This window comes from Oncorhynchus gorbuscha, linkage group LG23 (genome assembly GCF_021184085.1).
Source record: "Oncorhynchus gorbuscha isolate QuinsamMale2020 ecotype Even-year linkage group LG23, OgorEven_v1.0, whole genome shotgun sequence".
NCBI lineage: Eukaryota > Metazoa > Chordata > Actinopteri > Salmoniformes > Salmonidae > Oncorhynchus > Oncorhynchus gorbuscha.
In genome coordinates, this window is record NC_060195.1 from 26,204,608 (window position 1) to 26,230,743 (window position 26,136).

Genomic DNA, 26,136 nt, shown 5'->3' on the forward strand with positions numbered 1-26,136 from the left:
ATTCTTTTCTATTTATATGCCACTTAGTTTGGATGTCTTTTTCGGTTTTGTGTGATTTCCTATGTGTTGAGAATGTAGAGACAAAATGCATTTCAGTATTTTTGAATTGTTCAAATCTAGTTTCATAGATACATTTATCTATAGGGGAAATTATCTGATGTTATAAATTATATTTTAATTCATGTAAATAGACTATGGCTTCCTTTTAAACTGAATACATTTCTCTTCAGAGATTGTTTACATTATTAAACTGTAGAAATGTTACTCATATACTGTAAAAAGTACATATTCATTGATTTGCCTCCCAAAAATAAAATCCTAATGAACAACGTCAAGGTTTGGACATGACATTACAGGAGTTGTGCATTCATTGATGTGTCACTATGATGTGGTGTTACAGTACACCACAAGAATGAGACAACACACATCAGTAGTTCAACTAGTTTAATATCTTCATCTTTCCGTGGCGCATATTCAGAACGTATACATGCAGTGCCTGACTTTGTAGCAGGACTCCATACCAGGCTGCACATTCTGACCTATAGTAGTCAGTAATGACAACACATGAAAGCAAGAAAGGGGTATTTCTCTATTGAAAGGCTTACACAGCAAAGCAATATCAACCTTTTCCCATTGCTTTTTACAAAGAGAAACATCACATCTGACACAAGCATATTTGGTATGATTCTAGAATTTGTTGTTTTGATGCAGTGGTTTGGGAGAGGGGGGGGGGTCGCTTAGTGTACAGTGTGTGGCCTCAGTTATCCTTGCTAAGGGGACGTATCTAGCTAGCCTAGCGGACGGATGCACTAACTGATTAGGATTTCCCCATTAATGGTGTCTCTTAAGGAGCCACTGGCCAATTTTCCACTCAGCCTGCCTGTGATTCATGTCAGTGTGACGCTCTCGAACTGGCTGTCTCTCATCCCCCTGCAGCCTCAGCCTCTATGCGGCTACGAGACAGTAGGAGCCTCACTGAGCACCACAGCCCTATAGGGCCAACCCTGACTGCAGCACTCCCCTATTGGTTAAACAGAGAGGCAGCCCGGTCAGTGCGGTGCTCAGCACAGTGCTCAGCACAGTGATTATCTATGTCACCTACTGTGTTGTGTAGTGGTGACGCACGGCTCTTTGCAACAGTAAAGGAAAGCCCGCCCCCTCTGATTCCATCTGCCAATCAGTTCTCATTCTCCGTGCTCAATTAGGTCAGGCATCTTTCTGTGTTTTGTAAGACTGTTATGTATGACCCCAGTGGGATAGTTAACACACACATCTTGTACACACACTGTAACACTCACTACTCATGAGGGTGATGCTGATGCTGTGGACTTAATTCTGCAGTGAGGGAGCAATGCAGAGTACCGGTTTATTTACATAATTAATAACAATAGGATAGAATAGCATAGGATACACATCTATATCAATTTAAATATAGGGATACACTGCTGAATTCAAGGATAGTCTACTACTGTACATATACAGTGCATTCAAAAAGTATTCAGACCCCTTGACTTTTCCTACATTTTGGCACGTTACAGCCTTATTCTAAAATGGATAAAATGTTTTTTTCCCTCATCAATCTACATACAATTACCCATAATGACAAAGAAAAAAAAATATTTTTAAACATTTTTGCAAATGTATTAAATTTAAAAACTGAAATATAACATTTACATAGGTTTTCAGACCCTTTACTCAGTACTTTTGGCACCTTTTGGCACCTTTGGCAGTGATTACAGCCTCGTGTCTTCTTTGGTATGACGCTACAAGCTTGGCATACCTGTATTTTGGGAGTTTCTCCCATTCTTCACTACAGATCCTCTCAAGCTCTGTCAGGTTGGATGGGAAGTGTCGCTATTTTCAGCTCTCTCCAGAGATGTTTGATTGGGTTCAAGTCCGGGCTCTGGCTGGGCCACTCAAGGACATTCAGAGACTTGTCCCAAATATAGTGGTCTGACAGTCTTAATGTGCCTTTTGGCAAACTCCAAGCGTGTTGTCTTGTGCCTTTTACTGGGGAGTGGCTTCCATCTGGCCACTCTACCATAAAGGCCTGATTTGTGGAGTGCTGCAGAGATGGTTGTCCTTCTGGAAGGTTCTCCCATCTCCACAGAGGAACTCTGTTTTTTATTTCTAAAAGCCTGTTTTTTGCATTATAGATTATTGTGTATAGATTAATGAGGAAAATATGTAATTTTATACATTTTAGAATAAGGCTGTAACATATCAACATGTGGCAAAAGTTAAGGGGTCTGAATACTTTCAGAATACAGTGTATGTTTAGCCTATGGAAATGATACCCAACCTTTTTTTGCTAACTGAATTCCGTATTTCTAAGGAAGTCAATTTCACATTGCCAAATTAATGAGTGTGTAAGTACATGGTAAATTCCAGTAAAATACCTAAATATTTACATTCATTGCACAGGAATAGGCTGTGTTTGAAATTGTCCATGAACTGCTTCATCCTGTGGATCCTCTGGCTTGGTACCATATATAGGTCAATGTACAGCACAGTACAGGATACTGTAAGGCTATGCTAAGCTAATGCTATCCGGCTCTAGTTATGTATACTGTAATGCTAAGCTAATGCTAATTGGTACTAGTTATGTATACTGTAAGTCTACGCTAAACTAATGCTAACTGGCTCTTGTTCAGTATACTGTAAGGCTATATTAAGTTAATGCTAACCCACTCTGGTTATGTATACTGTAAGGGTATACTAAGTTAATGCGAACCGGCTCAAGTTCAGCATACTGTAAGGCTACACTAGGCTAATACTAAACAGCTCTAGTAGACCGATATCTGGTACAGGAACGTAAAACACCTGTCTTGGTACAGTCACTTTGGTCCAGGACTGGTATCTCTCAAGTCTAGTTGACAACACAGGTCTTTGACTGGGGCGCTGCTTCAGCTGCACTCGCTGTGTGAGAGAGGGAACAACACAGGGTTAGAGTACAGGGTCCATATTCACAAAGCGTCACATAATAGATGTGCTGATGTAGGATCAGGTCCTCCCTGTCTATATAATCATATTAATTATGATCTAAAAGGGAAAACTGATCCTAGATCAGCACTGCTACTCTGAGAAACTTTATGAATATAGATCCTGATCTCACATTTATGAAGTTGAATGAGCCCCAGAGCTTAAACTATACATTGTATCAAAGAGAGACAGTCCAAGTTTATGTCAGTCTGCAGTGTTTTCCTCTAGGGCTTTGCCTGTCCCCATAGAGACATGCTCTTAGTACACTGAAGAAAAATATAAAAGCAACATGTAAAGATCCCAGAAATATTCAATAGGCACAAAAAGCTTATTTCTCTAAAATGTTGTGCTCAAATTTGTTTGCATCCCTGTTAGTGAGCATTTCTCCTTTTCCAAAATAATCCATCCACCTGACAGGTGTGGCATATCAAGAAGCTGATTAAACAGTATGATCAGTACACAATAAAAGGCCACTCTAAAATGTGCAGTTTTGTCACACAACACAATGTGCCACAGATGTCTCATATTTTGAGGGAGCTTTCAATTGGCATGCTTACTGCAGGAATGTCCACCAGAGCTGTTGCCAGATAATTGAATGTTAATTTCTCTACTATAAGCCGTCTCCAACCAGCTTCACAACCGCAGACCACTTGTAACCAACCAGGCCAGCCCAGGACCTCCACATCCGACTGCTTCTCCTGCAGGATCGTCTGAGACCAGCTACCCGGCCAACTGATGAAAGTGTGGGTTTGCACAACTGAAGAATTTCTGCACAAACTGTCAGAAACTGTCTCAGGTAAGCTCATTTGCGTGCTCATCATCCTCACCAGGGTCTTGACCTGACTGTAGTTCAGCATCATAACCAACTTCACTTGACAAATGCTCACCTTCGGTGGCCACTGGCACACAGAGAAGGTTTGCTGATGTCAATTTTGTGAACAGTGTCTACGGTGGCGGTGGGGTTATGGTAGGGGCAGGCATAAGATACAGACAAAGAACACAATTGCAATTTATTGATGGCAATTTGAATGCACAGAGATACCGTGACGAGATCCTGAGGACCATTGTTGTGCCATTCATCCGTCGCCATCACGTCACGTTTCAGCATGATAATCCTGGTAGCTGAAAACGTCCCAGTTGGCCTGCATACTCATCAGACATGTCACCCATTGAGCATGTTTGGATGATCCGGATCAATGTGTATGACAGTATGTTCAAGTTCCCTTCCAATATCAATAAACGTCACACAGCCATTGAAGAGGAGTAGGACAACATTCCACAGGCCACAATCAACAACCTGATCAACCCCTTTTTAAGGTATCTGTGACTAACATATGCATATCTGTATTCCTAGTCATGTGAAATCCATAGATGAGGGTATACTGGATTTATCTCAATTGACTGATTTCCTTATATGAACTGTAACTTAGTCAAATCTTTGAAATTGTTGCATGTTACATTTATATTTAAGTTCAGTGTAGTTTCCACCATGTATCCAGAGTGGCATATTGGTCTAAGGGACTGCAGCTCAGTGCTAGAGGTATCACTACAGACCCTGGTTTGATTCCAGGCTGTATCACAACTGGCCTTGATTGGGAGTCCCATAGGGCTGCGCGCAATTGGCCCAGCATCGTCCGGGTTTGGCCAGGGTAGGCCGTCATTGTAAATAAGAATTTGTTCTTAACTGACTTGCCTAGTTAAATAAAGGTTAAATAAAAAATCAAATGTCTAAAGAGGAAGTGTGGAGTATCTCTTAATGTGCGTTACCCTGCTTGGCTGCGGTGGCTGTAACAGCTGCCTCCTCCTTGACTGTCTTGGCCTCCTCCAGAGCAGCCAGCTTAGCTTCGTGTATCTCCTTCAGAGCATTCCACTCCTTCCTGTTGTTCAGCAGCCGGTCCAGCATGGGAGTGATCTCCACATGGAAACGGGAGAACTCCTAGAGGAGGTGGGGGGAGATGGCGAGGAGGTGGAAAGTGTCAGTTCAAAATCCTAGCTAGATCTAAGTTACTTGGTATCCAGTGCCAACAACTAGTTATTTATTTATGACACAAGGACTCACCTTGTACACAAAAGCACAGACAAAATCGATGAAACCACACTGCATCTTGGGAAGATCAGCTGATTTAGTTCTGTCCATCATGGGCTGGGGAGGGGGGTTGGGGGGTTCATGGGATTAGTAGAACAAATGTACTAAAACTTGGCACTGCTTGACTCCAGCTAAAGCAATCAAATGAACCTAAACTACATTTTCCCGTTCTGACACAAATACTGTTAAACTCCTAGGGATCTTGCTGGGTAAAATGGTGTGTCAGTTGACTCGGCTGTAGTGACCACATCTGAATCACCATGCTACATAATAGACATCACCACATGCCCTATGGGAACTCTCCCTTATTCTCTCTCTCTCCCTTTCTCTCTCTCTATCTCCCTTTCTCTCTCTCCATCTCTCTCCATCTCTCTCCGTCTCCCTCCCTTTTACACTCTCTCCCCCTCTCTCTCTTGCTCTCTCCCCCTATCTCTCTTGCGCTCTCTTTTTCTTTCTCTCCCTCTCTCACCCTCTCCCTCTTACCCCCTCTCCTCTCTCTCTCTCTTTCTCTTTCTCCTCTTCCTCCTCCTCAAGTCTCCCATTCAGTTCTTACAATAGGCTGCTGTTCCAGTACAGTCCTCTCCAGGTCACCCTGCTCCCAGAACTCTGCAGCCACAGACAGCGCCACCTGCAGGCCCACACAGGAATGGTCACACACACAACACTCACAGACCAACATGATGAAACTTACAGAATGATGATGTCCATAGCAACAAGAGTACATTTGCACTGATGTGAGTTTGTGCTCACTTGCCTCAACGGAAATATTCTGTTACGATTTAATAGATACTGTAGTATGAAAGGTCTGCTTCTGATGCAATCCAGAGTTTACAAGAAAAAATGGCATTACAGCAATGGTACGCCATACTAATTGCTATTCCTCTCACATCCTCTTCTGTTTTCAATGTGGACTGCTGAAAGCCACATGTTCTAAGATGCTGTGTCGTTATGAGAAAAGCAGCACAACTTAATCCTTCAAACATCTGTGTTACCTTGCTCTGGATGTCCCATGGTTTGGCAATAGCAGACAGATCGCAGGCCGTCATCATCATAGCCCTGTGTATGTAGAGGACAGATAGAGTGTGAGTATAAATCAAATCAATCACATTTATTTATAAAAAAACCTTTTTACATCAGCAGATGTCACAAAGTGACAAAAACCCCAAAGAGCAAGCAACGCAGATGTAGAAGCACAGTGGATAGGAAAAACTCCTTAGAAAGGCATGAACTTAGGAAGAATCCTTGAGAGGAACCAGGCTCTGAGGGGTGGCCAGTCCTCTTCTGGCTGTGCCTGGTGGAGATTATAAGAGTACATGGCCATTAAGGCCAGATCGGTCGAAGGTCAGCGAGAAAATCAGTTGTGACAGGAGTATAATTATTTTCTCCACACCTTAGTGAACCCATATTCTTTTATGGATTGTGTTGAAGTCTAATATAGTCTTGGACCTGTAAAGACCTCCATAGATTATATTTGTCTTAGTGTCTGTCCAGTCTTGTCTTAGTTTTGTCTTCGTTTCTGCCCTGTTACGTTTGAAAAGTGAAATCTTACAAAGACCTCCATAGTTTCCTCCACGGGGCAATTACTACCCTCATATGTCTAGACCTACAACTCTCCTATGGAATTCACCTACATGACTATCTCCTTGCGAGTGGTCTGCTGCGTCATGTATGTGGTCCACTCATCCCAGGTCTCGTAGGTCTTCGATTGGTCCACGATCTTCTGGAACATGGTTCTTTTCCTACAGACAGGAGGAAATCATCCTCAGTTACCGTGACACAGTATGCTTCCCATATGGCACACTATTCCCTATATAGGGCACTACTTTTGACCAGGCTGATCACAAGTAGTGCACAATGTAGGAAATAGGGTGCCATTGGTATTTGGGATTGATATTTTATTAGGATCCCCATACTTTTCCTGGGGTCTACACAAAACATGAACCATTACATACAGTTGAAGTCAGAAGTTTACATACAATTAGGTTGGAGTTCTTAAAACCTTGTTTTTCAACCACTCCACAAATGTCTTGTTAACAAACTATAGTTTTGGCAAGTCAGTTAGGACATCTACTTTGTGCATGACACAAGTAATGTTCCCAACAATTGTTTACAGACAGATTATTTCACTTATAATTCACTGTATCACAATTCCAGTGGGTCAGAAGTTTACATACACTAAGTTGACTGTGCCTTTAAACAGCTTGGAAAATTCCAGAAAATTATGTCATGGCTTTAGAAGCTTCTGATATTCTAATTGACATCATTTGAGACAGTTGGAGGTGTACCTGTGGATGTATTTCAAGGCCTACCTTCAAACTCAGTGCCTCTTTGCTTGACATCATGGGAAAAGGAAAATAAATCAGCCAAGACCTCAGAAAAAAAATTGTAGACCTCCACAAGTCTGGTTCATCCTTGGGAGCAATTTCCAAACTACCACGTTCATCTGTACAAACAATAGTACGCAAGTATTACCACCGTGGGACCACGCAGCCATCATACTGCTCAGGAAGGAGACGCGTTCTGTCTCTTAGAGATGAATGTGCGAAAAGTGCAAATCAATTCCAGAACAACAGCAAAGGACCTTGTGAAGATGCTGGAGGAAACGGGTACAAAAGTACCTATATCAACAGTAAAACGAGTCCTATATCGACATCATCTGAAAGGCCGCTCAGCAAGGAAGAAGCCACTGCTCCAAAACCGCCATTAAAAAAGCCAGACTATGGTTTACAACTGCACATGGGGACAAAGATCGTACTTTTTGGAGAAATGTCCTCTGGTCTGATGAAACAAAAATAGAACTGTTTGGTCATAATAACCATCATTATGTTTGGAGGAAAAAGGGGGAGGCTTGCAAGCCGAAGAAGACCATCCCAACTGTGCAGCACGGGGGTGGCAGCATCATGTTGTGGGGGTGGCAGCATCATGTTGTGGGGGTGCTTTGCTGCAGGAGGGACTGGTGTACTTCACAAAATAGAAAATGATGTGGATATATTGAAGCAATATCTCAAGACATCAGTTAAGTTAAAGCTGGGTCAATGACCCCAAGCATACTTCCAAAGTTGTGGCAAAATGGCTTAAGGACAACAAAGTCAAGGTATTGGAGTGGCCATCACAAAGCCCTGACCTCAATTCTACCAAGAATGTGTCTACAGAACTGAAAAGCGTGTGTGAGCAAGGAGGCCTACAAACCAGACTCAGTTACACCAGCTCTGTCAGGAGGAATGAGCCAAAATTCACCCAACTTATTGTGGGACGCTTGTAAGGCTACCCAGAACGTTTTACCCAAGTTAAACAATTTAAAGGCAATGCTACCAACGACTAATTGAGTGTATGTAAACTAAAGACCCACTGGGAATGTGATGAAAGAAATACAAGTAAATAATTCTCTCTACTATAATTCTGACATTTCACATAATTAAAATAAAATGGTGATCCTAACTGACCTAAGACAGATAATGTCAGGAATTATGAAAAACTGAGTTTCAACGTATTTGGCTGAGGTGAATGTAAACTTTGACTTCAACTGTAATACAGAACATTAATAGATAAGAACAGCTCAAACCCAGAACTACATACATTTAAAAGAATCACTTCACAATCTCTATGCTCTCATGTACTCATGTGCCTTTTCATAAGTATTAACACCCCTGGATTTCTTCACGTTTTATTGTGTTACAAAGTGGGATTAACATTTAAAATACTCTGTCAAAGTAGAAGATACATATATTTGTCTTCATGTATGAAAAATAAAACACTACTGTATCTTAATTAGATAAGTATTAATCCCGCTGAGTCAAAACATGTTAGGAACACCTTTGGCAGTGAATAATTTCTGGGTAAGTCTCTAAGACCTTTACACACCTGGATTGTGCAATATTTCCTCATTATTCTTTAAAAAAAAGTTCTAGCTCTGTCAAGCTGGTCATTGCTAGACTGCCATTTTCAAGCCTTGCCATAGGTACAGTGGCTTGCGAAAGTATTCACCCCCCTTGGCATTTGTCCTATTGTGTTGCCTTACAACCTGAAATTAAAATGTATTTTTGGGGGGTTTGTATCATTTCATTTACACAACATGCCTACCACTTTGAAGATGCAAATGATTTTTGATTGTGAATCAAACAAGAAATAAGACAAAAAAACAGAAAACTTCAGCGTGCATAACTATTCAACCCCCCCCCCCCCCAAAGTCAATATTTTGTAGAGATACCTTTTGCAGCAATTACAGCTTCAAGTCTCTTGGGGTTTGTCTCTATAAGCTTGACACATCTAGCCACTGGGATTTTCCTGCTGGAAGGTGAACCTCTGTCCCAGTCTCAAATCTCTGGAGGACTGAAACAGGTTTTCCTCAAGAATTTCCCTGTGTTTAGCGCCATCCATCATTCTTTCAATTCTGACCAGTTTCCCAGTCCCTGCTGATGAAAAACATCCCCACAGCATGGGGATGCTGTTCTCGGGGTGATGGGAGGTGTTGGGTTTGCGCCAGACATAGCATTTTCCTTGGTGGCCAAAAAGCTCAATTTTAGTCTCATCTGACCAGAATACCTTCTTCCTTATGTTTGGGGAGTCTCCCTCATGCCTTTTGGCGAACACCAAACGTGTTTGCTTTATTCTTTCTTTAAGCAATGGCTTTTTTTCTGGCCACTCTCCTGTAAAGCCCAGCTCTGTGGAGTGTACGGCTTAAAGTGGTCCTATGGACAAATATTCTAATCTCCACTGTGGAGCTTTACAGCTTCTTCAGGGTTATCTTTGGTCTCTTTGTTGCCTCTCTGATTAATGCCCTCCTTGCCTGGTCCGTGAGATTTGGTGGGCAGCCCACTCTTGGCAGGTTTGTTGTGGTGCCATATTTTTTCTATTTTTTTAATAATAGATAAAATGGTCCTCCATGGGATGTTCAACGTTTCTGATATTTTTTTAACATGAAATCCAAATAAAAATCCATTTAAATTACAGGTTGTAATGCAACAAAATAGGAAAAACGCCAAGGGGGATGGATACTTTTGCAATGCACTGTATTTTTTCCTCGAGGATATTGCCTGTGCTCAGCTCCATTACTTTTTTTTGTAACAAGCATACTCATGACATGATGCAGCCACCATGCTTGAAAATAACACAGTGATGTGTTGTGTTAGATTGAACCCAAACATTAAGTTAATTTCTTTGCCACAAGGACAAAAAGTTAATTGCTTTGCCACATTTTCTGCAGTATTGATTTTGTGCCTTTTTGCAAACAGGATGCATATTTTGGAATATATTTTATTCAGTACAGGCTTCCTCCATTTTAAATTCAGGCTGTAACAACGAAATGTGTAAAATTTCAAGGGGTGTGAATACTTTCTGAAGGCACTGTACAACAGTTGGACAGTAGCTACTCACTTAAAGTAGAGAGCGAGGTCAGTGGCGATGATGGCGATGTCCATCAGATGAATGACATGCTCGTGCTGAGCACGACTGAGATTCTGATAAATATTTAAGGCCTGAAACAGATTAACAGACATCAACATAGATATATATTTGAATGTGATAACATATTCATATTTAACATGTACTGTTGAATCCGCAAATACCAACAAAGATGTATAGTAAATCAAATGTATGATTAACAAATAACAAACATGTGAAGCTGCTGCCTGCCACAGTTCATGGTTAGTGATAATGTGAACATTGAAAGGTTGCCTAATTATGGGATTGCTGGTGGGCAGATTCTCCCAGGCACTTTCTGTGCCATCAGCACTGCATCATTCACAGTATGACTTCTTCATGAGAGAAACCAACCCCTCTCAGGTCAGAACTTCTAGAACAGGGATCATCAACTTCATTTGGCCGAGGGCATGGTCCGGGGGCCGGAACATAATTACAAATAATTGTAGACTGAAAATTGACTGCAAGAAGCCCAAACCGATGTCATATTTGACTAAAATATAACAATGTCAAACCTTGCTTACATTTATATACGATCACATACACTGACATTAGGAACATCAAACATTAGGAACATCTTCCTAACATTGAATTGCACCCCCTCTTGCCCACAGAACAGTCTCAAATTATTGGGGCATGGACTCTACAAGGTGTCAAAAGCATTCAACAGGGATGGTGGCCCATGTTGACTTCAAAGCTTCCCACAGTTGTGTCAAATTGGCTGGATGTCCTTTGGGTGGTGGACCATGATTGATACACACGGGAAACTGTTGAGTGTGAAAAACCCTGCAGCATTGCAGTTCTTGACACAAACCGGTGCGCCTACTACCATACCCCGTTCAAAGACACGTACATTTTCTGTCTTTCCCAATCACCCTCTGAATGACACACATACACAATCCATGTTTCAATTAACTCAAGGCTTAAAAATCATTTAACCTGTCTCCTCCCCTTCATCTACACGGATTGAAGTGGATTTAACAAGTGACATCAATAAAGGATCATAGCTTTCACCTGGATTCACCTGGTCAGTCTATGTCATGGAAAGAGCGGGTGTTCTTAATGTTTTGTATACTCAGTCAAGATCACTACATTATGCGTTGTAATACTTTTTATTTATTGCTCAGAAACCTTTTTTGGGGGGGCTAAATAAAACCACCCACTGGCCAATTTCAGCCCATGGTGACTATGTAGGGAATAGGGTGCCATTTGGGAAGCAACCTCACTCACAGGGTCTCTCAGCAGGGTCTTCCCAGTCTCCAGATGGTGTCTCTCCAGGATGGAGGAGCCGTGGAGCTTTGCGAGAGGGTTTCCAGACCTGACAAACACAGAAGGAGGGAGAGGGGAAAAAATGCTTATAGCCATTGGTAAGTAATGAGTCATTGCTTTCTCTGTTGATGTTTCTACAATCACTGTTGGCAGCATATCTGGGTTATAATAGTCTTTGTTAACCTTCAAACACATAAGCTATGATTGATTGAGCTTACCTGGCATATACCCCGCCCTTTTGGTACTTTAGACAGGCTCAAATCAAACAGTCAAACTATTTGAAAGAAAACCTAAAAAATTTAAACCCAGTCAATCCCTTACTTCATCTGGTAGAGGTTGTTGGTGCCTCTGTGGTCGACATCGTGGCATAAGCCAGCTGTTACCATGGCCATGGTCTCTAGCTCTGTGTAATAACGCTTCAGGTCACCTGTCTAATGCAATAATACAGGAAGTTAGGTTTGGTCACATGTCTAATGATACATGAAGTTAGGTTTGGCCACATGTCTAATGATACAGCTAGTTAGGTTTGGCCACATGTCTAATGACACAGGAAATTAGATTAGGGTCCAGGATTCATGGGGCTACCACCAGGGGCTATATGGAGCCACACATGGGCCTCTTACTAAGTCCCCTCTCCCCTCCTGCTCCTATGGAGATGGCTGGCTCTGGAGGCCTCGTTAGAAGCAATAAAGCCTGGACCGAGCTGAGCCACACAGCCACGCAGAAGAGGACTGCTGATAATGAGCCTGACCCCCCTCTCTTCCGCTGTGAGTTAAGTTACTGTACGTCTGAAGAGTTCACTGTGGTTATAGGAAAGCAGCGCTGGAAAAAGTACCCAATTGTCATACTTTTGTAAAAGTAAAGATACCTTAATAGAAAATGACTCAAGTAAAAGTGAAAGTCACCCAGTAAAATACAACTTGAGAAAAAGTCTGAAAGTATTTGGTTTTAAATACACTTACGTATCAAAAGTAAATGTAATTGCTGACATATACTTAAGTATCAAAAGTAAAAGTATTAATGATTTCAAATTCCTTATTAAGCAAACCATTTTCTTGTTTATTTATTTCTGTATAGCCAGGGGCACACTCCAACACATGTTTGGTGAGTCTGCTAGATCAGAGCTATTCAGGATGACCAGGGATAAGTGCATGAATTGGACCATTTTCCTGTCCTGCTAAGCATTCAAAATGTACTTTTGGGTGTCAGGGAAAATGTATGGAGTAAAAAGTACATTATTTTCTTTAGGAATGTGGTGGAGTAAAAATAAAACTAGTCAAAAATCCAGATACCCCGAAAAATGACTTAAGTAGTATTTTAATGTATTTTTACTTAAGTACTTTACTCCACTGTAGGAAGGAACAATGCAGAAAGGAAGGGTCACACTTGGAGGACTCATTACATGACAGGGGAGGAGGGTATCAGTGTGAGGGGTTCAGTAAAGATAGATCACCTGGCCACCACAGCTTGAAGATATATTACATGTATCAACTGTCATGGAATCATCCATGGTGTCAGTGCAAGGTATTGTAGGTGAAGTGTTTATTCCTGAGGGTTTGTGTAATATAAGTATGTATGCATCCCAAAGGGCGCCCTATTCCCTATATAGTGTACTAATTTTGATCGGGGCTCATAGGGCTCTGATCAAAAGTAATGCATTATATAGGGAATAGGGTGCCATTTGAAGTACTCACCATGAGCAGAGTGAACATGGTCTGGCCCACGTTGAAGCCATGACTCCAGTTGTGGTAGGTGATCTGCCTGTAGCCCTTACTGAGGGAGTAACAGAACCTGGTGAGGGTCTGAGAGACACATATAGGACAGGCATTGTTACAGACCAGATAGCTCTCAACAGCTAGATGGTTTTTGGCACACTATGTTAATACATGTTGTACATTAGGAGAGTATATAATCATTATCTATATTAACATAAACTGTCATGATGTAGTTATTAAATGCAACTCATGCAATTGTTAAGCCTTTAATTGTGTAGCCTTGCTTTATAACCCACTGCTGTATGTGTTCTCTAAACGGAACACATGACATGGCAATAGTGTGGGCCATATGTCTCTTGCCAAGATGCTTCTTCATCAGTGATGTCTCACCTCACGGGGGACGTGGAACTTGTCCACCACTCCCAACTCATAGTACATCTTAATGCCTAACTTGACCAGGTCCAGATGACTGTGCTCAAAGTCACAGAAGTGAAACTCAAAGAGCTCCGACTTGGAAGAGGGTGGTAGAACTTCCGACTGTATGGAGACAGGGAAACAAAATGCATTACGGGTTCTACCAAGGCAGCTAGCATGTCCAATCAGTCAGCCAGTCAGCCAGTCACTCCCCCAGCCAGCCAGCCAGTCAGCCAGTCACTCCACCAGCCAGTCAGCCAGTCAGCCAGTCACTCCACCAGCCAGCCAGCCAGTCAGCCAGTCAGCCAGTCACTCCACCAGCCAGCCAATCAGTCAGCCAGTCACTCTACCAGCCAGCCAATCCGTCAGCCAGTCAGCCAGTCACTCCACCAGCCAGCCAGCCAGTCAGCCAGTCACTCCGCCAGCCAGCCAGTCAGCCAGTCACTCCACCAGCCAGCCAGCCAGTCAGCCAGTCACTCCATCAGCCAGCCAGCCAGTCAGCCAGTCACTCCACCAGCCAGCCAGCCAGTCAGCCAGTCACTCCACCAGCCAGCCAGCCAGTCAGCCAGTCACTCCACCAGCCAGCCAGCCAGTCAGCCAGTCACTCCACCAGCCAGCCAGCCAGTCAGCCAGTCACTCCACCAGCCAGCCAGCCAGTCAGCCAGTCACTCCACCAGCCAGCCAGCCAGTCAGCCAGTCACTCCACCAGCCAGCCAGCCAGTCAGCCAGTCACTCCATCAGCCAGCCAGCCAGTCAGCCAGTCAGCCAGTCACTCCACCAGCCAGCCAGCCAGTCAGCCAGTCACTCCACCAGCCAGCCAGTCAGCCGACACAAGAAGCAAGTAGAAAATAAATGTTAGTTAGAATAGTTGTTTACCAGGATTGCTTCCAGTTCCACCTCCTCACACTCATGTGGTTCCTTCCCATACCTATCCCTGGTATTCTAAAAGCAAAGCACACACCTTCAGTGTTCACCTTAGATGAAACAGCACTATATCAATCAATTTCTGAATTTCCTGGAAAACCTTGGTTATTTCTCAGTAAATAGCTCTCAGTCTAAATCTCATAGATGGTAAATAGCGTTCCACTATTAACTGACTACCTAATATCCAGTATGACAGACTTTTTTCCATGTTATAAATGCACTTTTCATCTGGTGTCTATGAATAATGTTACTTCACCCACCAATACATTCTGGGTCTCATCCGTCCTGCACTTGATGTGGTACAGCACCATGTCCTGGAAGATGTCCTTCCTGTTCTCCAGCTTGTTCCACTTGTCATATGTGTCTGTGTTGAGCACAGACCAGCCAAGGAACTGGGTGAGAGACTGACATGACCAGAGAAAGAGTTAGACAATTGAATTTCAGTCCTTGGTCAACATAATAAGTATACACTCAGTATACACTCAGTACACACAGACACGATCAAATGGTATTGAGAGGCGGATGTGGTACAAGCTATCATTTAGAATGGAGTACGGTAACTGACAATGTTATTGATACGTATCTGAAATACGAGAGTGCAAGAGTAGATGAGAGTACAGATGTTGGATCTTAATTTGATCACTATTTTGTTGCTGAGATTTTCTATATTTGAGTTTTAAAAAGGCTTCTAATGTTTGTAATTTCCAAAAAGTTGACAAACCCTTCCAAAATGTCCATTAATTATAATCCACATAACAATTCACACTTTCTGTTGCTGCAGCAATAAGGGGCCTTAACTCTCAGTCTGCATCCAGAAGTAGCTTTAACTCTCAGCCCTCATCCGGAAGGAGTTTTAACACTCAGCCTTCATCCAAAAGTAGCTTTCTCCCAGCCCTCATCTAGAAGGAGCCTTAACTCTCAGTCTGCATCCAGAATAAGCTTTAACTCTCATCCCTCATCCAGAAGGAGCTTTAACACTCAGCCCTCATCCAGAAGGAGCTTTAACTCTCATCCCTCATCCAGAAGGAGCTTTAACTCTCAGCCCTCATCCAGAAGGAGCTTTAACACTCAGCCCTCATCCAAAATGAGCTTTAACACTCAGCCCTCATCCAGAAGGAGCTTTAACTCTCAGCCCTCATCCAAAATAAGCTTTAACACTCAGCCCTCATTTAGAAGGAGATTTAACTCTCAGCCCTCATCCAGAAGAAGCTTTAACACTCAGCCCTCATCCAGAAGGAGCTTTAACTCTCAGCCCTCATTTAGAAGAAGCTTTAACTCTCAGCCCTCATCCAGAAGGAGCTTTAACACTCAGCCCTCATCCAGAAGGAGCTTTAACTCTCAGCTCTCATTTAGAAGAAGCTTTAACTCTCATCCCTCATCCAGAAGGAGCTTTAACTTTCAGCCCTCATCCAAAAGGAGCTTTAACTCTCAGCCATCATCCAAAGGAGCTTTGACTTTCAGCCCTCATCCAGAAGGAGCTTAAACTCTCAGCCATCATCCAAAGGGAGCTTTAACTCTCAGCCCTCATCCAAAGGAGCTTTAACTCTCCGCCCTCATCAAAAGGAGCTTTAACTTTCAGCCCTCATCCAAAAGGAACTTTAACTCTCTCAGCCATCATCCAAAAGGAGCTTTAACTTTCAGCACTCATCCAAAAGGAGCTTTAACTCTCAGCCCTCATCCAAAGGAGCTTTAACTTTCATGCCATCATCCAAAATGAGCTCTAACTCTAATCAATAAACAATGCAGATACTGCTAATGGCCTGTGTTTATTTATACAGCAGTTACACAGTGCTGTCGCTCTCTACCTCTCCCTCAGTAGCAGCAGCTCTGGACTCAGTGCTGTCTCTCTCTACCTCCCCCTCAGTAGCAGCAGCTCTGGAAACAGTGCTGTCGCTCTCTACCCCCCCCTCAGTAGCAGCAGCTCTGGACTCAGTGCTCTCTCTCTCCCCCCCTCAGCAGCAGCATCTCTGAATTCAGTACTGTCTCTCTCTACCTCCCCCTCAGTAGCAGCAACTCTGGACTCAGTGCTCTCTCTCTACCCCCCCACCTCAGTAGCAGCATCTCTGAATTCAGTGCTGTCTTCTCTCTACCTCCCCCTCAGTAGCAGCATCTCTGAACTCAGTGCTGTCTTCTCTCTACCTCCCCCTCAGCAGCAGCTTCTCTGAACTCAGTGCTGTCTTCTCTCTACCTCCCCCAGCAGCAGCTTCTCTGAACTCAGTGCTGTCTTCTCTCTACCTCCCCTCAGTAGCAGCATCTCTGAACTCAGTGATGTCCTCTCTCTACCTCCCCTTCAGCAGCAGCATCTCTGAACTCAGTGCTCTCTCTCTCTACCTCCCCCTCAGTAGCAGCATCTCTGAACTCAGTGCTCTCTCTCTCTACCTCCCCCTCAGCAGCAGCATCTCTGAACTCAGTGCTCTCTCTCTCTACCGCCCCCTCAGTAGCAGCATCTCTGAACTCAGTGCTGTCCTCTCTCTACCTCCCCCTCAGTAGCAGCATCTCTGAACTCAGTGCTCTCTCTCCCTACCTCCCCCTCAGCAGCAGCAGCTCTGGACTTTACAGTAGCATACCTCCATCAGAGTTTCATCCTGCTCGTCAAAGGGTTTCCCATCTTTCCTGTTGTAGAAGGTGGCTACTGCGACAATTTCCTCTTTCTTATTCACGATGGGGAGGGACAGGACGTTCTTAATGATCCAGCCGGAGCTATCCACGGGCCCTTTCTGAACCGGACAAGGAAACAGGAACCACCTGACGTCAATGACTTCGCAATAGGTTCATAGCATTACAAAAACATTATTTGTTGACGTAAACCTGCCATACATACCTTTGAATGTGTTAATTCACAGCAGTGCATGACTTGACTACTAATATTTACAGTACTTTGTATGGGTAAGTCTTTGCCTCAGTGTTGGAAATAGCAGGATTAATTGGATTGAATTGTGTCTAGGCCTGTCTACTATAATGGAAGTCCACTTGGCCACAGGACACTAACCCCTTCAGTAGCAGAGATGAGATTTGTTTAATTTGTGCGTTCAACAGCACTGAGCTAATCATGGAGAACGGATCTTACTTGGAAGCTGAAGAAGTCATCTTGTGCCGCGTTCATAATGTTACAGATCTGGAGGGGAGAAGAGGAACGAGGGAAGAGAGGAGAGGGGAAGAGAGGAGAGGATGATCACGCTCGCTCAGATGGAAAAGCACTGCATGATTAGTTACAATGTCCACAAAATTGCAATTATCCATCATTTCAGTGCAAGAGCACATTTCATTTCCAGGCTGTGTGTGTTTGACAGCTGCATAATAAACTGTAATGGCTTTCTGGTTGTGTGATGCCCATGAATACCGCGTACAGGGAAGGGAAGATATGGGCTGCATACAAAATGGCACCCTATAGTCCCTATGGGCCCTGGTCAAAAGTAGTGTGCTATATAGTGAAAAGGGTGCAATTTCGGACGCATTCATTCTTCATTTAGGAAGGGAAGGATTCCCAGCTCACCAGTCCCTCCTTAGCCACGTAGGTGGGCAGGCCACTGACCAGAGCCCAGTGGTCCGGAGCAGGGTTGCTGACAGGGACAGGGGGAGAGGGAGATTTTATACTATTACTATTTTAAAAAGTACCAAATCCAATGCAGTAATATATGCACCTAAAAGGGTGTAAAAGCAGCACATACATAATAAGGTGATATATATAATTCCATTTTCCACATCATTGATGAAATGACTCACGGTAAAACTTTGATCTCCTCTTTTCCATGTAAAATGTAGTCAATCACTTTGTAGAAGTTTATTTCCTGGAGAAGAATTAGTTACATGTAATTGGAATGAGATTGAATACTGGTAACGTATCAAATGACATATATTACCATTATTCATGTTTGAGTTGGCTCAGATCTGTCCGGGTCATTTGACTGTTGCCCGTTAAGTCACCAGTCACTCACTCTGCCATCAGGAGTCTTGGGTCCATCGTATTGAGGCACTTCTCCCATTAGCACAGGCCAAAGGTCATAGAATTCCTGCAACACACAGGGTTATTTCATTGAATCCTTCTCAAATACAAGGGGAACGTATTAACCAACATCAATTCAACATGTTGAATTAAACATAACAAAAGGTCAACTGAACATGACTAGATAATGGTGAGTGGTTCCTGAGCATTAGCATGCTGATGTTTTTAGCAGGTTGAGATTCATGTCCGACCTCACCTTAGTCTTGGTCATGTCCAGGAGGCCAACAGAGTAACGTTCACAGTTAAGGAACTCCCTGATGGTATAGAGGGCCTTGTGGAACTGTCTCTCAATATCTGTCATCTCCTCAAACACTTTGCTGGCAGACCAGAGCAGGACCTAGAGGGTGGGAGATGTCAGAGACAGCACAGTCGTAGCAGGGAAAAATATGTCATTTCTGAAATATAAGCAGGCCTCATCGTCAATAAACTCATCAATCAAATCAAGAGAGGTCTTACCTGTCCTCTTCTGGTCTCACAGTTGTGAAGGTAGCTCAAATGGAACACTCTTAGGATCAGGTTGGCAAAGTTGAGATACTTCAACAGAGTCTGTTGCAGAAACATCTACGTTCAGTATAACTGAAGGGAGAGGTTAGGGTTGGAGATTAGAGGTTAGAGGTTAGGGATAGGTTACCTCCTCATCCTGCTTAGTGAAGTGTGGAGCTCCAATCTTGTTCACAGCCATCATAACAGCCACCATGTCCTTGCCGTTCATGATAGGGGTAGCCAAGACACTCTTGGTCTGGTATTCTTGGATCTGGTCCACAAAGTCACTGTAGTGGCTGCTCTGGAGGAAGAACCACAGGAAAGTATTTAGAATTTATAAACAAGCATCTATCGATGTGCTGTAGCTTGATACATTCAATTGACACTTTTGACCATAAATACATTGATGAGATCATCCAACTTGCACATCAACGTGCACAAGGACGCCAAAAAGGGTTCTTCGGTTCTCCCCATAGGAGAACCATTTGAATAACCCCTTTTGGTTCCATGTAGAACCCTTTTGGGTTCCATGTAAGAACCCTTTCCTGAGAGGGTTGTACACGGAACCAAAAACGATTCTCCTATAGGGGACAGCAGAAGTGTAGTCCCAAAGTTAATAAAAGGTCAATTATTATTTGATTATGTAAAAACTCTCTTTCAGAACACTACTAAGGGGAGGGGAACTTGCTCAATGTTAAAAGCAGAATATGCTTTTGTTATATTCTATTAATCCAGGAATAGATTCATTCACTGCCTAACATATCCTCTAATGCTAAGAATGGTCTGATCTCTGTGTCATTGTGGGCTATTCTTGACTGGGGGATATATATCATGATTAAAACATGTGGATTAAAGGAGAAAGGACATTACAGGTCAACACTAAATAGAATAAAGGTGAGTTCTCTTGTTATTCCGCTGACTTGAGGAAAATGGCTTTGTGCTATGACCTTTAGAAATAATCCAGGATCGCTCTAATTCAGCTGAGATTAAAGGCCTTATCCCTTGCAGGCCGAGGAACACCCAGCAGCCCTGCCTATCTGCCTGCATGACCGCCCGGCGGGGGAGGGGACTGCCTTGCCGTAATCCCACACCACACTTACATATCGCAGTAATGGTGGCTCTGCCTTTCACTAGGGAAAAGAAAGACCCAGAGCTCGATCCATCCTCTCCCTAATTACCATTTTAAAAAATCCAGGCAACTAGAGTGATCTGACAGTCTCCATCAATGGTTGGACTTTGTAATCCTTGATATGAGTCATATGTCTCCCTTTACCACACACTGCTACATATGAGCATAACTATGAACAGGAATATGAGCGGGGCTATGATAGGAAACATTTTCTCATCAGGATGATACTTTGGGTGTACTACTCTGTATTATTTTGGTGAAGGATATTGTATCAGTGAGAGTTTGTAGTATTTGGTCAAATGAATAACACGATTAAAGATGGGTCTGTATCACAAGAAAGTCTACTGGATAATAGGAATGTGACTATAATAAAAATATGTAAATGGTTTTATATGAAAGCAGAATAAATGTATTCGTTTTAGGTCAAATCATTTAATACAGGTATTGACAGTGATGGCCATCCACTGTGTTCAAGTTCAAATCTAATTTGTCACATTGCCAAGTACAGTGAAATGCTTACCTTGCAAGCCCTACCCAACAGTGAGGATACGGAGTAGAGTGACAAACATGTTAAGTATGAAAATAAGCTTGGCAATCACTTCCAAATGTCAAATGAATTGGCTCGAGTAAGATTGACCTGGCAGTAGTATCACAAATAGGATGGTATTATGCTGCCCTCTAGAGGCAGTAGGACACTAGGCCCATGTGTCTGAATCTGACTGGAGCGCTACAGTCAGTTCTCATTTCTTCACTGGAAAGGAATTTCTTGGAATAAACATGACCACTTGATAAGGTTACACAAACAGGCAGGTAAACTGTAGTTGCCATACCGCTATTGGGAATGTGAACCTTTAAGTGCAAGATTTCTCCACAATGATCTATAGCTTTGTATGTTTACCTCTGAGACATCTGGGATGTTGACAGTCTTCTTGGTGGTGGCCACATGGCCCACAATGCCGATGTCCATGGGAAAGACTATCTCACTGTCTGGCTGGACCAGGCACTCCTCCAAGGTGGCGTCCTTGTGCACGTTGAAGAGTCTCGTGGCCAGCTCCGCCGTGCCGTTACGCATCCGGTACATGAACAGGCTCATCTTCTCTGACCGTATCATGAAGCTGAGATGTTTCATGAAGTTGAAGATAGCCTTCTCCATCTGGATGTTGTCCTGCAGGTCTCTGACCATGTCAAATATGATCTCACTCTCCTCCACTGTGCTCAGCTCGTGGAAGCTGCTAGTGTTCACCTGGGAAGTCTTGTTGTCTTTGAAAAGGTCCGAGATGACCTTCGGGCGGAACTTGGTATCGTAGTACTGCTTGGCAAAGTCAGGGTTGCTGTCCAGAAACTTCTCAGCCACGTCTTTGTCCACGGCTGCCATTTTTCAGCTGATGTGTGTCTATATGCTATAGCTCCTCAAAGAGCTGGAAGTGTCTCTTCTCAGCTCACTGTGCTGGTTAACACTGTCTGCAGGTGGCTGAGAAGAATAGGGATTAGCAGGATTGTTTTAAATGGTCATGTGTGTTGATAAGCCTGAATCCAATTACGCACAGATTACGAAAAGTTATTCTCACACGTTGTAATGAATTATAGACCTACCTGGAGTGTCTCCTCACTCAACAACCTTTTGTAGGCCTACAGTACTTGTGGACTACAACAGAAATAAGTCTTTTGACTTTTTTGTGTATTGAACATTTTGGTATACGTCATATCTGTTGCCTCGTGTAACATTTGATTTATTTTGAATTTTCAAATCAAATCAAAATTAAATACAAAATACCTTACAGTAAATACTGCATTTTAAAGTATCACAAGAATAACCTATAGCCTACTGTGCTTTCTGATAAATATTTAATTTTCAAAAATTGTCATGGTATTAAAACAATAACAGAGTGTGGGTAATATGATATGAACTGATTTAGTGTATCAGCCTCCTGCAGTTGAACTAATAAATAAACAGAGGAGGGGTAAAGTAATCTGATGTGAACTGGTTTAGTGTATCAGACTCCTGCAGTTGAACTAATAAATAAACAGAGGAGGGGTAAAGTAATCTGATGTGAACTGGTTTAGTGTATCAGACTCCTGCAGTTGAACTAATAAATAAACAGAGGAGGGGTAAAGTAATCTGATGTGAACTGGTTTAGTGTATCAGACTCCTGCAGTTGAACTAATAAATAAACAGAGGAGGGGTACAGTAATCTGATGTGAACTGGTTTAGTGTATCAGACTCCTGCAGTTGAACTAATAAATAAACAGAGGAGGGGTACAGTAATCTGATGTGAACTGGTTTAGTGTATCAGACTCCTGCAGTTGAACTAATAAATAAACAGGAGGGGTACAGTAATCTGATGTGAACTGGTTTAGTGTATCAGACTCCTGCAGTTGAACTAATAAATAAACAGAGGAGGGGTACAGTAATCTGATGTGAACTGGTTTAGTGTATCAGACTCCTGCAGTTGAACTAATAAATAAACAGAGGAGGGGTACAGTAATCTGATGTGAACTGGTTTAGTGTATCAGACTCCTGCAGTTGAACTAATAAATAAACAGAGGAACAGTAATCTGATGTGAACTGGTTTAGTGTATCAGACTCCTGCAGTTGAACTAATAAATAAACAGAGGAGGGGTACAGTAATCTGATGTGAACTGGTTTAGTGTATCAGACTCCTGCAGTTGAACTAATAAATAAACAGAGGAAGGGTACAGTAATCTGATGTGAACTGGTTTAGTGTATCAGACTCCTGCAGTTGAACTAATAAATAAACAGAGGAAGGGTACAGTAATCTGATGTGAACTGGTTTAGTGTATCAGACTCCTGCAGTTGAACTAATAAATAAACAGAGGAGGGGTAAAGTAATCTGATGTGAACTGGTTTAGTGTATCAGACTCCTGCAGTTGAACTAATAAATAAACAGAGGAGGGGTACAGTAATCTGATGTGAACTGATTTAGTGTATCAGACTCCTGCAGTTGAACTAATAAATAAACAGAGGAGGGGTAAAGTAATCTGATGTGAACTGGTTTAGTGTATCAGACTCCTGCAGTTGAGCTAATAAATAAACAGAGGAGGGGTACAGTAATCTGATGTGAACTGGTTTAGTGTATCAGCCTCTTACAGTTGAGCTAATAAATAAACAGAGGAGGGGTATGAAAATAATCATGGCCTCTAAACCTTCAAGCTGCATACTGGACCCTATTCCAACTAAACTACTGAAAGAGCTGCTTCCTGTGCTTGGCCCTCCTATGTTGAACATAATAAACGGCTCTCTATCCACTGGATGTGTACCAAACTCACTAAAAGTGGCAGTAATAAAGCCTCTCTTGAAAAAGCCAAACCTTGACCCAGAAAATATAAAAAACTATCGGCCTATATCGAATCTTCCATTCCTCTCAAAATTTTAGAGAAGGCTGTTGCGCAGCAACTCACTGCCTTCCTGAAGACAAACAATGTATACGAAATGCTTCAGTCTGGTTTTAGACCCCATCATAGCACTGAGACGGCACTTGTGAAGGTGGTAAATTAAATTTTAATGGCATCGGACTGAGGCTCTGCATCTGTCCTCGTGCTCCTAGACCTTAGTGCTGCTTTTGATACCATCGATCACCACATTCTTTTGGAGAGATTGGAAACCCAAATTGGTCTACACGGACATGTTCTGGCCTGGTTTAGATCTTATCTGTCGGAAAGATATCAGTTTGTCTCTGTGAATGGTTTGTCCTTGACAAATCAACTGTAAATGTCGGTGTTCCTCAAGGTTCCATTTTAGGACCACTATTGTTTTCACTGTATATTTTACCTCTTGGGGATGTTATTCGAAAACATAATGTTAACTTTCACTGCTATGCGGATGACACACAGCTGTATATTTCAATGAAACATGGTGAAGCCCCAAAATTGCCCTCGCTAGAAGCATGTGTTTCAGACATAAGGAAGTGGATGGCTGCAAACTTTCTACTATTAAACTCGGACAAAACAGAGATGCTTGTTCTAGGTCCCAAGAAACAAAGAGATCTTCTGTTGAATCTGACAATTAATCTTAATGGTTGTACAGTTGTCTCAAATAAAACTGTGAAGGACCTCGGCATTACTCTGGACCCTGATCTCTCTTTTGAAGAACATATCAAGACCATTTCGAGGACAGCCTTTTTCCATCTATGTAATATTGCAAAAATCAGAAACCTTCTGTCCAAAAATGATGCAGAAAAATTAATCCATGCTTTTGTCACTTCTAGGTTAGACTAGACTGCAATGCTCTACTTTCCGGCTACCCGGATAAAGCACTAAATAAACTTCAGTTAGTGCTAAATACGGCTGCTAGAATCCTGACTAGAAACAAAAAATTTGATCATATTACTCCAGTGCTAGCCTCTCTACCTACACTTGCTTCCTGTCAAAGCAAGGGCTGATTTCAAGGTTTTACTGCTAACCTACAAAGCATTACCTGGGCTTGCTCCTACCTATCTCTCTGATTTGGTCCTGCCGTACATATCTACACGTACGCTACGGTCACAAGACGCAGGCCTCCTAATTGTCCCTAGAATTTCTAAGCAAACAGCTGGAGGCAGGGCTTTCTCCTATAGAGCTCCATTTTTATGGAACGGTCTGCCTACCCATGTCAGAGACGCAAACTCGGTCTCAACCTTTAAGTCTTTACTGAAGACTCATCTCTTCAGTGGGTCATATGATTGAGTGTAGTCTGGCCCAGGAGTGGGAAGGTGAACGGAAAGGCTCTGGAGCAACGAACCGCCCTTGCTGTCTCTGCCTGGCCGGTTCCCCTCTTTCCACTGGGATTCTCTGCCTCTAACCCTATTACAGGGTCTGAGTCACTGGCTTACTGGGGCTCTCTCATGCCGTCCCTGCAGGGGGTGCGTCACCTGAGTGGGTTGATTCACTGTTGTGGTCATCCTGTCTGGGCTGGCGCCCCCCCCCTTGGGTTGTGCCGTGGCGGAGATCTTTGTGGGCTATACTCAGCCTTGTCTCAGGATGGTAAGTTGGTGGTTGAAGATATCCCTCTAGTGGTGTGGGGGCTGTGCTTTGGCAAAGTGGGTGGGGTTATATCCTTCCTGTTTGGCCCTGTCCGGGGGTGTCCTCGGATGGGGCCACAGTGTCTCCTAACCCCTCCTGTCTCAGCCTCCAGTATTTATGCTGCAGTAGTTTATGTCGGGGGGCTAGGGTCAGTTTGTTATATCTGGAGTACTTCCCCTGTCCTATTCGGTGTCCTGTGTGAATCTAAGTGTGCGTTCTCTAATTCTCTCCTTCTTTCTTTCTCTCTCTCGGAGGACCTGAGCCCTAGGACCATGCCCCAGGACTACCTGACATGATGACTCCTTGCTGTCCCCAGTCCACCTGGCCATGCTGCTGCTCCAGTTTCAACTGTTCTGCCTTACTATTATTCGACCATGCTGGTCATTTATGAACATTTGAACATCTTGGCCATGTTCTGTTATAATCTCCACCCGGCACAGCCAGAAGAGGACTGGCCACCCCACATATGCTCTCTCTAATTCTCTCTTTCTTTCTCTCTCTCGGAGGACCTGAGCCCTAGGACCGTGCCCCAGGACTACCTGACATGATGACTCCTTGCTGTCCCCAGTCCACCTGACTGTGCTGCTGCTCCAGTTTCAACTGTTCTGCCTTATTATTATTCGACCATGCTGGTCATTTATGAACATTTGAACATCTTGGCCATGTTCTGTTATAATCTCCACCCGGCACAGCC

The 26,136-nt window shown here is 43.1% G+C and overlaps 1 protein-coding gene across 1 annotated transcript; it reads right to left on the reverse strand.

Annotated features, from left to right (window-relative positions):
• Window positions 1–1,818: 1,818 nt before the first annotated feature.
• Window positions 1,819–21,885, reverse strand: LOC124010430 (rod cGMP-specific 3',5'-cyclic phosphodiesterase subunit alpha-like). Its single transcript, XM_046322847.1, has 22 exons — window positions 21,322–21,885; window positions 19,443–19,595; window positions 19,268–19,357; window positions 19,008–19,148; window positions 18,744–18,818; window positions 18,532–18,596; window positions 18,302–18,368; window positions 17,876–17,923; window positions 17,376–17,525; window positions 15,069–15,212; window positions 14,761–14,826; window positions 13,861–14,007; window positions 13,450–13,557; window positions 12,077–12,186; window positions 11,717–11,804; window positions 10,442–10,542; window positions 6,700–6,807; window positions 6,061–6,124; window positions 5,622–5,696; window positions 5,042–5,125; window positions 4,750–4,918; window positions 1,819–2,919 (listed from the first exon to the last, which is right to left on the reverse strand). The coding sequence occupies exons 1-22, from the start codon at window positions 21,796–21,798 to the stop codon at window positions 2,870–2,872; spliced, it is 2,580 nt and encodes an 859-aa protein (XP_046178803.1). The 5' UTR covers window positions 21,799–21,885; the 3' UTR covers window positions 1,819–2,869.
• Between the last annotated feature and the right edge of the window lie 4,251 nt (window positions 21,886–26,136).